We start from the raw sequence: 12,602 nt of genomic DNA on the forward strand, positions 1-12,602 counted from the left end.
TTTGTGACAGAAAAAGTAAGCAACCAAATGGAAAATAACAAATGGAGCTCAAACCCTATTGATTTTAAGATGCAGGCATATATTTTCTAATGGTAGCAGTAGGCTATAATGCAGCCATGATCTCCTTGAGTACTATCTTTGCCTTTTTTCACCCAAGATATCATTCAAGGTAGAAGAACCTCTCTCTGCCATTCCAATTGTCAATCCTCCTACACATCAGGCTGTTGTTCATTGACTACAGCTCAGCAAGGCTGCAGTAAGTAGCTAACATTTTCTCAGTCCATCATGGGCTCTCACCTTCCATCCATTGAAGATCTTGATGTGAGGCACTTCCTCAAGAAGGTAGCCAACATCATAAAGGACCTCCCCCCTCCTCCTACCCCCCTCATCATCTTGGTCACTGCTACCTTTGGGAGGAAGGTGCAGAAGCATGAAGATCACTATTTCTAGATTCAGGAATAGTTTTTATCCAACATTGATGAAGCTGACTTTACCATCTTATTGATAAACTATTCTGGGACCACAAGATGAACTGTCCATACTCTTGAATCACGACAATTTTTTTTCTTTGCACTAACTGTAACTCTGAATATTTATTATCTACCTATTGAGGTCAGTCGATATCTGGACCTAGTCAGTCCACATCCATCTCTTTTTTCCATGTACTCTGACTCAACAATTAAGTATTTCCAGCATTTTATGTTCATGATTCAAATGAGCAGAATTTATCACATTTTCTTAATGCTTTTATTTAATGTAAATGTTATTGTATCGGTTAAAAAAAAGTAACTGGTTAAAATAATTCATAAAAATGCCCAAAATACATTAATAGTTCTCTGTGCCATCAACTGGAGTATCAGTAACTGAACACACCATTTCTGGTAGACAGCAAAGTGAAATTGAATTGATATTTATGGAGAACGCTGGTCATTGTTCCAGGGTTTTAATCAGTCCAAAAAAATCAGTCCTGTACTACATCTGCCGATAGATCCATGTGTTCAACTGTTGACTCTACACCCATCTGGCATCCATCTCATGCTTGCCTCTCTCGAGACTGCAACTTCTGTGACTCTCAACGTGGATCACCATCTCGGCCCTGGCCACCTGCCCTTTGGTGTACCCTACCCTTTCGTCGCCTCCGATCGGGCCCCACCCACCTGTCGGATCCTCAGCTTCTACAACCTCAAAAAATGGCAATGCCATTCTATCATAAATGCCAACTGAGTGAATAATTTACCCATAGTTGTTCAAATATTCTCATTCAAATAATTCAAATTAATAATGAAATAAAAAGTATTGCTAATTGTCATTCTCTAGAACTCAAAATAAATTCAGTTTAATCCACAAGAATTTTAGCTGTAGATTGCAATATTTTATGTTCATTCATTTTTCCCTCACTTGTCACATTCACACATTTGAAAATGAATAATGGGCTGACAAAATCTGTTCTAATTTCATGCAAAAAAATGATGAATATATGACGTGCAGTTTCCTGCTCTGTACTCGGGAACTTCTTTAATTTTGAAGTTTATTAGCTGCACAATATGTAGTCGAAAGACGCTTGTCTTTATATCATGAAAATGTGTTATTTTCTTTCATCGTGGTTCAAAGTGATTCTGTAGACTTCTTTACACATGCTTTTAAATCAACTTGAACCATAGCACACTGCTTTAGAGAAAATACTAGAAGGTGTTATCTTTACAGAAAACATTTTTGGAGTTTCAAATGCACAGGACACAAGTTCTAGTTATTCTATTTTCTGTGAGTCTCAAAAAGACAGCATCAATGCCTACAAAATATCTAGGTAACTTTCAATTTTGGTGAGAATTAAGAACTGTCAATATCCAGTGATTACAATTACACATTTTGCTGAAGGTTTCCTTTTAATTGAATGCTGTGAAGTAACAAATTGAACAGGCTACATTATTGGTGGTTCCTTCATTCACTGCTAAGAACCTACTTATTGTCAATGGCAGGTGTAGTATTTCATAACAGCTGAATATCTCAACCTTATTTTCATCAGCTTTTCCGACCATTACTGCTAACTACATTCAAATGAATCTGTCTCAACCCAAGCAGTATCCTCCACCCCATGTCACACCTCCTGTCACCCAAACTGTTTTCATTAACTTTCATAACATTGATCATTGTTCTTGTGTCTCTCATGTTAATGAGATCCAAGTGGATTTTGCTTCAACCTTCAATTTATCCAGAATGACATGTTTAACACTTTTACTTTTTCATAGCATTGCAATTCAGTGCACTACTTCTTAGATCTTTGTCGGACCTTATTTGATCTCCATTTCTTTGTAAATCAGCTCTATGATTCAGAGCCAGTTTCAACCTCCAGTTCTCCTTGCCAAACAATAGTGGTAGATGACTTGAAGCTCAAGAAATAAAACAAAATGCACACACAAGTGTGAATGTTCCCCTTGACTCATGTGAAGAGGAAAAAAGGCCAGCAATCCATAGTTAGGGTTGCTTCACGCCATTGTTAATGGAGAAGGGTTCAGAGAGCTCATTGCTGTATCTGACCCGACCTTGTTGGTTTATCCAAGTGCCTTTATACATTGTGCACAAATGTCTTACTAAATTGTGTGGGATTTTTCCTACAGTCTTTCATAAATTGTGTGTGTGTGTGTGTGTGTGTGTGTGTGTGTGTGTGTGTGTGTGTGTGTGTGTGCATTATTCTTGCTACAATTTCACTGCCCTCCTTGTTTGTAATGCATCACTCAGGATGTCATCACTGGAGGTTGCCCCCCCCCCCCCTCCACTTAACTCCGCTGTACCAGGTAGGTAATGTGAAAGGGTGTACTGAACCAGTTTTTCTTGGTTCAGTGTGAATGACCCAACTGGAATTTAAAAGCAGGTCATTCACATGCCAATTTAGTGGGTTTCCAATGTGAAAAGGTCTATTCTTTTGTATCCTTGTGGGGGGAGTGGAGTAAGAGAGAACATAATGAATATGAAGGGTATAGACAGGGAAGAGAGTGGGAAATTTCCCCCAGAGGGTATAGATTTGAAATATGAGTAAAAATTTAGAGGAATAAGAGTGGAACCTTCATCACCAAAAGACAATTAAATACCTAGGACACACTACCTGAGAGAATTGCTGAATCTAGGTCACTGACAGCATTTTAAATGTGCATTGATGTGCACATGATTTGTTTAGGTTTAGAAGGTTATGGATCAAGTGCTGGGAGATTGGATTAATATGGAAGGGTACTATGGGTCGTGGTGAACAAGTTGGTCTGACTGACTTGTTTCTGTACTGTATGATTCTACAAAATGATAAAAGCCCTCTTGCTATGTTATACCTTTTCGCTATTACATGGCAACATTGGACCAGTGTGTTAATTAATTTTTCAGTAGGAAAACTCACATAGAACATTACTGGTTCACTGTAGACTGACTGCTTCATGCGCTTAAGCAGGTGCCCTTCAATTTCAAAACAAATGACCTTTAAAATCTGATGCAGAACCAGGTTATTTCTGCTGCTGTGAATGTTAATTTGAAGCTATTCTGCCATCTTCTCCACAAAATAAACTATAGTTTTAAAAGATGTACTTCAAAATATGTTTTATGACTTTGGGAAATGCATTACTGCTTTGTGTCGCCTCTGAACAGTCAAACAGTGAATGAATATGCTGTGCTGTGCATTTTAGTTCTGCTTTTATCAGTCTGCAACAGCTTTGTTTTTAGGCTAAGATGCAGTCTTCTGTTGTTTGTTGGAGTGTCTCCATTGCCAGTCAACCTCCTATTTGAGTTTTGCTACCCTCATTAAAGCATAATGTATATTTTTTCATGATTTTTAAATCAGACATCCAGACAGAACCTTGATGTTTTCCCCTCATAATATATTAATTTTAATATATGCTGTCATTGGTACTGGATCTAGTTCAGTTAATCATTTAGTGAGAGATTATTGGCAAAAAGAACCCAAATAAATCATTAACCCAGTTTTCAGAATGCAATCTTAGTTAGCCAATTAAAAACACAAATGATCTTTAGGGTTTATATGACATATGATGTACCTGAAAAGGCATCGATCTTTTCCTAATATAAAAAGAATGCTATATTTGTTGGGATATAGTTCAGCAGAGATATTTTTATAATAGTTACTTTGAATGTAAGATGATATTCAGGTGATAGTCCACAATAGAAGCAGAAAATGCTGGAAATTAAGCTTTTCCAACCTGAACTTTTGTAGTCTCATCAAGATTTACTGGGTTTTTTTTGTGAATGCACCAGTCAATTGCAGATTCTCTTCTGGTAATCTGGTTGAAAACAGTTTGCTTCACACTTACACAAGATTAAATATAAGATACTCCCTGTATGTAATGATTTGTCACAAACTTAAAAATTAGCTGAGCTACCTGGGCAGCATGCTTCGTGAAAATACATCTAAACTCTGGAAAATAACATTAAATAAAATACATAACAATGTTGGTATCAGGTGAGCCTCTGTAAATTGTTTCCATAATATACTTAAAATCTTATATCCACATGCACGTCATGTCATTTTCTTTTCCATTCTAAGTGTTACACAGGAATTTATAATGAAAATTGTCCGTGGAACCTTATCATATTGTAATTGCACTCATCTTCCTAACCAGGATTTTGTACAAATGTAATGTGATATCCCAACTCTTATACTTTCTGCCACAGGTGATCAAAGCAAGCATGCCTTTCACCTTCCTCAACCCATGTGTACTAGTGTTGCCATTTTCAGGGAACAATATCCTTGTACTCTATTATCTCTCTGTTCAGCAACATTCCCCAGGGAATTTCTATTCACTTTGCAAGTTTTGCTCTGGCTTTACTTACCAAAATGCACCAGATTGCACATATGTGGGTGTAATTCCATTTTTAATTTCTTTGTTCATTTTCTCAGTTGATGAATATCCTGTTTTAATCTTGGATAACTTTCTCCACTCTACACTATACCACCAAACTTGTTAATCATTCTTGCTGGATTCTCAACCAAATCATTAAAATATATATTAAAGAACCAAGCACTGCTACCTGCAGCACCCCACTGTTAACAGGTCTCCAATCTGACAAACAACCCTTTACTACTACTCCCTGACTGACCAAGCTAATTTTGTATCTAATTAGCTAGCTCTTTCAGTATCCCATATGTTTTAACATTATGCATCAGTCTACCACATTGGACTTTGTTTACCAGCCTGCCCTCATCAACATTTTTCGACAACTCTTAAAAGAAAACTTGCTTCAATTCATGGGACAATATTTGTACTGCATAGTGACCATCCCAAATCAGTCCTTCCTTTCCAAATGCAAATAGATCCTGTCCCAGAGAATTCCGACCTGCGATTTCCACTCATCAACCAATGTCATCTCACTGATCTGAAGTTCCCTGGCTTTTTCCTGCTGCCTTTCTGAAGTAAAGATGCAACATTAGCTAACCTCCAGTCTTTTGGTTCTACAGTCAGATAATGAAGATGTGGAAATTCCTGCCTGGGCTTTGCTGATCTGCTCTGTTGCTTCCAAATGCATCCAAGGGTATAAGGGTTCAGCTCCTGGGCATTGATTCATTGTTATACATTTCAGGACCTCCAACACTTCTCTTCTGAGATTATGAATTGGTATTATTCAATCAGGGGCACAGATGGTGATTTGGGGCAACAAGCAAGTCTCTTAAGAATGTGTCTTTCCTCCATGCTGCAAGGGTCGAGATTCAAATTCAATTTATTGTCATAAATTAATAAAACAGTGTCCGATGACATGAAATTCCCTTTTTCCTGCTGCAAAGCAGACAGATTTGCCACTGTCAGAAATTGCCTAGGCGCCTCTTACATTTCTTAGTCAGAGAAAGAGAAGCAAAAGAGAGTTTTTCCCCAGAGTCACCGAGTGTCACTTAACATTTGTTCTGGCAACATTCGACCATGTATACATTATAATAGAGTTCAGAAATCTTGATTTGAGAATTAGAAGTAGCGGATGTAACCAGACGTACGCAACAATTTCCTGCAGGCAATGTGTGTATCTCATGTCTTTTGTTTACAGTGGCTTATGTATGTAGGTACTTTACTTTCTATCTATCATGGGTCCTAAACACAGAAGACTAGTGATAGCTGCTGCAAGAGGTATAGGAAAAGCCTCAATTTGAAAGTGAAACAAAAGGTTACTAAATAACACAAAGGCGGAAAAAGAGTGAATGCTATTGTTCGTGATTTAGGCACGTCACACTTGACACATCACAACGAAACAAAGAAAAAGTTCTCCAAGCTGTTAAAGGACCGGCTCCACTGAAATCTACAAGGCTAACAAAGATGCAAGAGGGGCCTATATCGGATATGGAAAAATTGCTCATGACATAGATTGAGAACCAAATCCCTGTCAGCACCTTCTTAATCACTGCTAAGGCTCGAAGCTCGTTCCAGATGCTTAAAGAAAAAGCAGGACCAGACTATGATATCAAGTTTAGTGCTAGTTCTGGGTGGGGTTCAGGTGCTTCAAACAACGATTTTTGCTGCATGATGTGGAAGTGAGTGGTGAGTCTACGAGCGCTAATGTGAAGGCAGCAGAAGAATTTGTTGAAACCTTAGATAAACTAATTGTAGAAGCAGGTTATTTACCCCAGAAAATTTTTAATATGGATGAAACTTCCTTAATCTGAAATGAATGCCTGAAAGGACCTTCAACCATAAGGAGGCCAAGTCAGTGGCAGGCTTTAAGGTTTTTAAAGAGAGTGACAGTGTTGTTAGGAGGCAATGTTGCTGGCTACAAGTTAAAGCCATTTCTTATTTGGCATAGTGAAAACCTCATGGCTTTCAAGAACATTAACAAACACACCTTACCAGTTTATTACAGGTGCAATAAAAAGTCCTGGATGGCACAAATACTGCTTCAGGATGCCCTTCTCGATTGCTATGCCAGTGATATGGAGAAGTACTGCTTGGAAGAAGGCATACCTTTCAAGCTTTTGCTGATTGTAGATAATGCTCCAGGACATCCCCTTTCATTGGTGACTTCCACCCCAACATCAAAGTGGTGTTCCTCCCACCAAACACCACCTCTTTAATTCAGCCAATGAACCAAGGGTTTATTGCAGCGTTCAAGGCCTACTACCTGAGGAGGACCTTCGCTCAGGCTGATGCTGCAACTGATGACACTGGCAAGTCATTGATGCAGTTCTGGAAGGAGTCCAACATTTTCCACTGCATGAAGAACTTTGCTTGGGCCAGGGATGATGTGACCAAAGAGAGCATGAATGGCATATGGAAAAAAGTACTGAAGTGGTGTGTGCATGACTAAGAGATTTGAAAAATATGTTGACATTGTAAGGATTAATTGAGCTGTTGTCAACATGGTAAACAACAACCTGAACCGAGACATAGATGATGAGGACATTGAAGAACTCATAGAGGTGGTTCCTGAGAAACTAACAAATGAAGAGTTGGTGCAGCTAGAGCAAGAATGAATAGTTGAAGAAGAAGCAAGGGAAAAGGAAACTGTTGAGGGAGAAGAAGAACAGGTGCAGAAGAGGTTCAATGTTAAGGGGTTAGCCAAATGTTTTGCAGACCTTCTCAGCTTGCTGAAGAGATGGACCCAAACACTGAATGCTTTTCACTGATAGAGAGAAATGCTCATGCAGTGTTTGCTGTAGTAAAGAAATTCATGAAGAAAAGGAAAGGCAAACTAGGCAAACAACATTGGACAAATTCCTAAAGTCAAAACCTCCCCAAGGAGAGCCTCAGCCAGGTCCTTCAGGCATCAATGGCAGTTATACTACCTGAAACTCCTCCAGTGGAGCACAATGAGGAAGTTGAGAACGGTGCTGTGGATGATCCCGATCCTCTTTGTTAAACTGTGTATGATATTGGCTAAGAAATTGTTTACATAAAAGTTTAAAAAGTGAAACAAATTAAACAGTTTGATTTATCATAACTTCAGTATCCCATATAGTTTTGCAAAGTATACACAATAATATGATGTTCACACACCATCCAAATCACACAACACAATCACACAGAAGGTATTATGGACATTAAGTGGTGTATATCGGTAGTACATTTACCAGCATTGCATCACATAAAGGAAGCAGAAACCTATAATTCTTCCCTCTAATTACTGTAGATATTAAGCAAACCAAATGTTTTTAGAGGGGGACAAAGTTAGTTAAATGGCTATAAGGCAGGTTAGTCTACTGTTGTTAATATTTTGCTATGTTTTAAGAAATATGAACAAAACTTTCTATTTTATATTGAAATTTCACAAGGCAGTAGAAGATTCAGTATGGTTACCAGAAAGGAAACTGGTTCCACAGAATGAGAAGTCCATAGAATGTCCTGAAATGAACGTTTATTTCCACTCACCACGAGACAGTAAATATTGGAGTCATCGAGTTGGTAGTAGCCAGAAATCTTTCTACCTGTAGAGGTGAACCAAAAATGAGTTGGAAGATTTATACAGAATTTTTTTTAAAAAGTTGTCATGGTAGTTTGACTTGAATGTTGGAAGTTTGTGTTTATTTGGACTTGATACCTAAATTTAAGCACACAATCTGAGTGCACATTCCAGAGCCATGCTGAGAGTCCATTATTTATATGAATTTTACATAAGATGTGGTGTGAAATTCAGTCCAAAGCTTATGTGGGCTAAAGCACATTGTGAACTGTTGTACAAGGCTATTTTAAAAATAATTTTATTTAATATAAATCCACTTCGCAAACATATCACAATATTTCAAACTTAATCCAAATATATGTGGTATTTTATATATATAAGGGAAAAAAGGAAAAGAAATAAAAACCTCCTCTAAATCCCCCTTCCCTCAACCCTCTATAAATTTAAAAAAAGGAGTAAAAGAAAAAGAAGAGACATGAAACTACAACAGGAGCACTTCACTTGCCGATACATTTATTCAGAGAGACTGATAGGAGAAAGGGAATGTTAATTTTAAATTTTAATACTGTTTGTAAATATTGGTTCCATATTTCACAAAATGTATGATATTTATCTCTTAAATTTTAAGTAATTTTCTCAAGTGGAATACAACTCTGAATTTCTGCATGCCTCCTGTCTATTCCTAAATCAATATCTGACTTCCAAGTTATAGCAATACATTTTCTAGCTACTGCCAAAGTAATTTGTACAAATTTTATGATACATATTAAATTTTAATTTAGGTTTAAATTCCTCTAACATCTCCCAGTAAAAATAACATTGGATTCTGTGGGAATCTTATTCTAGTTATTCGTTCTAATAAATTATCCAAATCAAGCCAAAAAAAGATTAATTGTGGAATTCAGCCAAGTCAAATGCAAAATGGTACCAACTTCTTGTCCACATCTAAAACATAAATCTGAATAAATACAATTCATATTATGTAACTTTTGTGTTGTTAAATATGACTGATGAATAAAATTATATTGAACTAACCATTATCTCACATTTATTATACATATTTCTCTACATATCTAAATCCATCTACATTCATCTATTTGCTTATTTAAATCTACCTCCCATTTATGTCTTGATTTATGAACTGCCTCTTTTCGAGCCTTCTTTTGTAATAATTTATACATCTCTGAAATAAAGTACAAGGCTAATGTTGAGATTAATGGTATATTTGATATTTAATAGGGGTCATTAAATCCTGTGAAATGTGTTTGCTTTTTTTATGGATGGGAAATGCCATCATGTTTGCATGTGCTGGAACTTTGTGTCCTATTTCTAGAATATTTGATGCTCATAAAAATTAGGAATTTTTTTGTTTTATTTTTCTGTCCTGTCTCTGGAATCTTGATCCAGCAGGAAAACATGGCTGTTATCTGGTTATCCAGTATCTGACTTAATTTGCCAATCACCTTTAGTTTTAAGCCCATAAAACAGCTTGGGTAACTGAAACAAAATTGAACTACCAGCACTTTTTTTAATAAATGATCTGTCTAAATAGGAAGTTCTTGGGATCACATCTGGCGAAGATTGAGCACTATTGGCTTCTTAATTTAAGGAATGACGTAAATATATTGGAACTAGTTCAGAGAATATGTATGAGATCAGCTATTCTCAACCTTTTTTGGCTATGGTACCTTAGGGCTCTGCTCAAGTTTATGTGCCCCTTTCTCTGTGAAGCAGTCAAGTTTAGTTGGTTTCTTTCATACTCCTACCGACTACATAAAAATATGAAAAATATTTTATGATTTCAGTCTTTTTTCCCCCCCTTAAAAATGCTGTGGTACCCATTGAGAATGGCTGTACTAAAGTACCACCTGCCAGAATATTGCCCTCAACATGAACAAAAACAAGGAGTTTATTGGGGACTTTCAGAAGGGGAAGCTAAGGGACCATGCACCTGTGTACATTGATGGGACAGTGCAAGAGATTGTTAGTTTCTTCAAGTTCCTGTGAATCTACATGTCAGAGGGCCTCTCCTGGAGCAAGAAAATCAAGCCAACTATGGAAAAAGAATGTTACCTTCTAAGAAATCTGAGGAGAATTGGCATTTATCAAATCTTGTATCAAACTTCTACATGAGTTCCATGGAAAGTATAGTTGCACCATGATCTGGTTTGGTAACTCGAGTACCCAGGCTGCAGAAAGGAACAAATCTGACCAAGTCCTTTATGGCCACTGACCTCCCATCCATTAAAGATATCTCGGTGAGACGCTGCCTGAAGAAAACAGCCAACATCATAAATGACCTCCATCACCCGGGTCACAACATTTTCTCACTGCTACCTTTGGAAAGAAGGTACCGAAGCCTAAAGTCTAACACCTTGAAGTTCAATAATTATTTTAATCCAACTGTGTCAAGCCGTTGGGACCTCCCTTTTCTGCCCGAACCATAAAGGACTCAAGAGCCACCAAACGATCTGTCTGCACTCTTGAAACATCACTGTTTTTCCTTGCACTAATTAAAACTTTGAATATTCATCTATCTTTTCTTTCATTATCTATGTTTCCATTGTGGCACATTGTGGTAATTTTGGCTGCAGCATTTTGGTACACCTGTACATTGTATTTGACAATCTCTCACTACTTATTACCTTGAATAACTCAGTTTGTCTCCATAAAAAGGTTGGATGAGGTAAGCATTCATTTATGTATTTTAGAAGAGAAAGGAAAATCTGAGAGGTCTTGACAGAGAGGATGTGAAGATGATGCCTCACTTTGTGGGAAAACCTAGAACAATTAGTTAAATGTTGAAAGATAGGGGGTTACCCATAAGGTGCAATTTTTCTCTCTCTCTCTCAGAACTCACCTTTTCAAAGATTGGTGGAATGAGAATTTTGGAATATATTTATGACTGAGGTAGATAGATAAACATGGTGGGACTGAAAGTTTGCTGTGGATAGACGGGAACATGAATTTAAAATTACAATTAGACAAACAGCAGTCCAGGCTCAAGACACCAAGTTTCCTCCTGCTCCTAATTTATTTGTTCATACATAAGTCACCCCCTCTTTTATGTGGGTGATGCGGGTTATATCTGTACCTGCATTGATTAGGTGATTTGATAAAACCAGTCAAAAGCGAAAAGCTCACTTTGGCCGATCACAATATGGGAGTTTGCACACTTTGGCTGATCACAATATGGGAGTTCTTCATTGTCTCCAATTCCAGTTACTAGTTCTATGGGGTAGGTTGATACTTCTAATTGTGACGAAGAATGAATAAGGGCTGCATTGACTTGAGATAAGACTAAAGTAGTAATTTCATAGAAAAAAATAGGAAAAATCATTGAAATGGACACAGGACCCTTAAATAGAGGAGATGATTAGAAATTTGAGATTGTTAAGTAAGTGTTTGAATTGTCCCAAACAAAACTAAGTGACTGATATATTTTCAGCTTTTTTAATGCTGTTAATTATCCATCCAAAAAAAGATTAGGGTTTCAGAAATATAGTATGCTTTTTGAAGTGCAGGCAGAAGCACTTTGATCTTGTATCAAAAGCACAATGTTATAGAAAAAGGTTCAAATTTTAAAATAAGAAAAATGAATATCAAAAACTGTGCAACCTCTTGTTTTCTCCCTTCAACTGCTGAGTTCTTACATTCTAAAATTTGTTTTCCAAACTCCTCTCTCTTTTTTATGCTCTCAAAAAAACCCCCATCTTGAACTTGGATTTTGATTATCCATCTTGATTTCTCTCCATTTGGCTTGATGCCATTTTTTTTGTTGCCTATGCCAACTTAATTTATAGAATGGGGCTGAATAAATGCCAATTATTGTCAAGTCAGGATTAAAAAATCTAAAAAGTGTCTTGTACATAACTTTTAAAAAGATGAGATGCAAAATGAAGGCAAACAAAATTGAAATTTTTACTTTTATCTTTTACAGATATGGAAAAATCGTTTCGACAAAGGCCATCCTAGACAAAAACACCAACCAATGCAAAGGTATTTATGCATTAAATCAATTTTTGCGAATGGATTTTTTCCTTCTAAGAGAAAGTTGTACACTTCTGAATGGATTTTTGATAGTTTTCTCATTTTTCATTTATTTCTACGATCGCAAAGAGAAATTAGCTATTGGAAATTTGACAGCTTGTACTTCTCTTTCATGCTCTTTTTTTTAAACATTGATCTTTCCCATCAATCCACATGATTCTAAACCTTAGATTGGAAGC

At 36.9% G+C, this 12,602-nt stretch overlaps 1 protein-coding gene across 9 annotated transcripts in view; it reads left to right on the forward strand.

The window, feature by feature from the left end:
- The window catches only part of LOC138751586 (RNA-binding motif, single-stranded-interacting protein 3), a 1,523,265-nt gene that overhangs the window by 973,260 nt on the left and 537,403 nt on the right, over positions 1-12,602 (forward strand). For all 9 annotated transcript variants that reach the window (XM_069914047.1, XM_069914050.1, XM_069914051.1 and 6 more), the window contains one exon: positions 12,314-12,372. In XM_069914047.1, coding sequence (XP_069770148.1) covers positions 12,314-12,372 — 59 coding nt within the window. The remainder of the gene's footprint in view (positions 1-12,313; positions 12,373-12,602) is intronic.

Source organism: Narcine bancroftii, chromosome 1, assembly GCF_036971445.1.
Source record: "Narcine bancroftii isolate sNarBan1 chromosome 1, sNarBan1.hap1, whole genome shotgun sequence".
Classification (NCBI taxonomy): Eukaryota; Metazoa; Chordata; class Chondrichthyes; order Torpediniformes; family Narcinidae; genus Narcine; species Narcine bancroftii.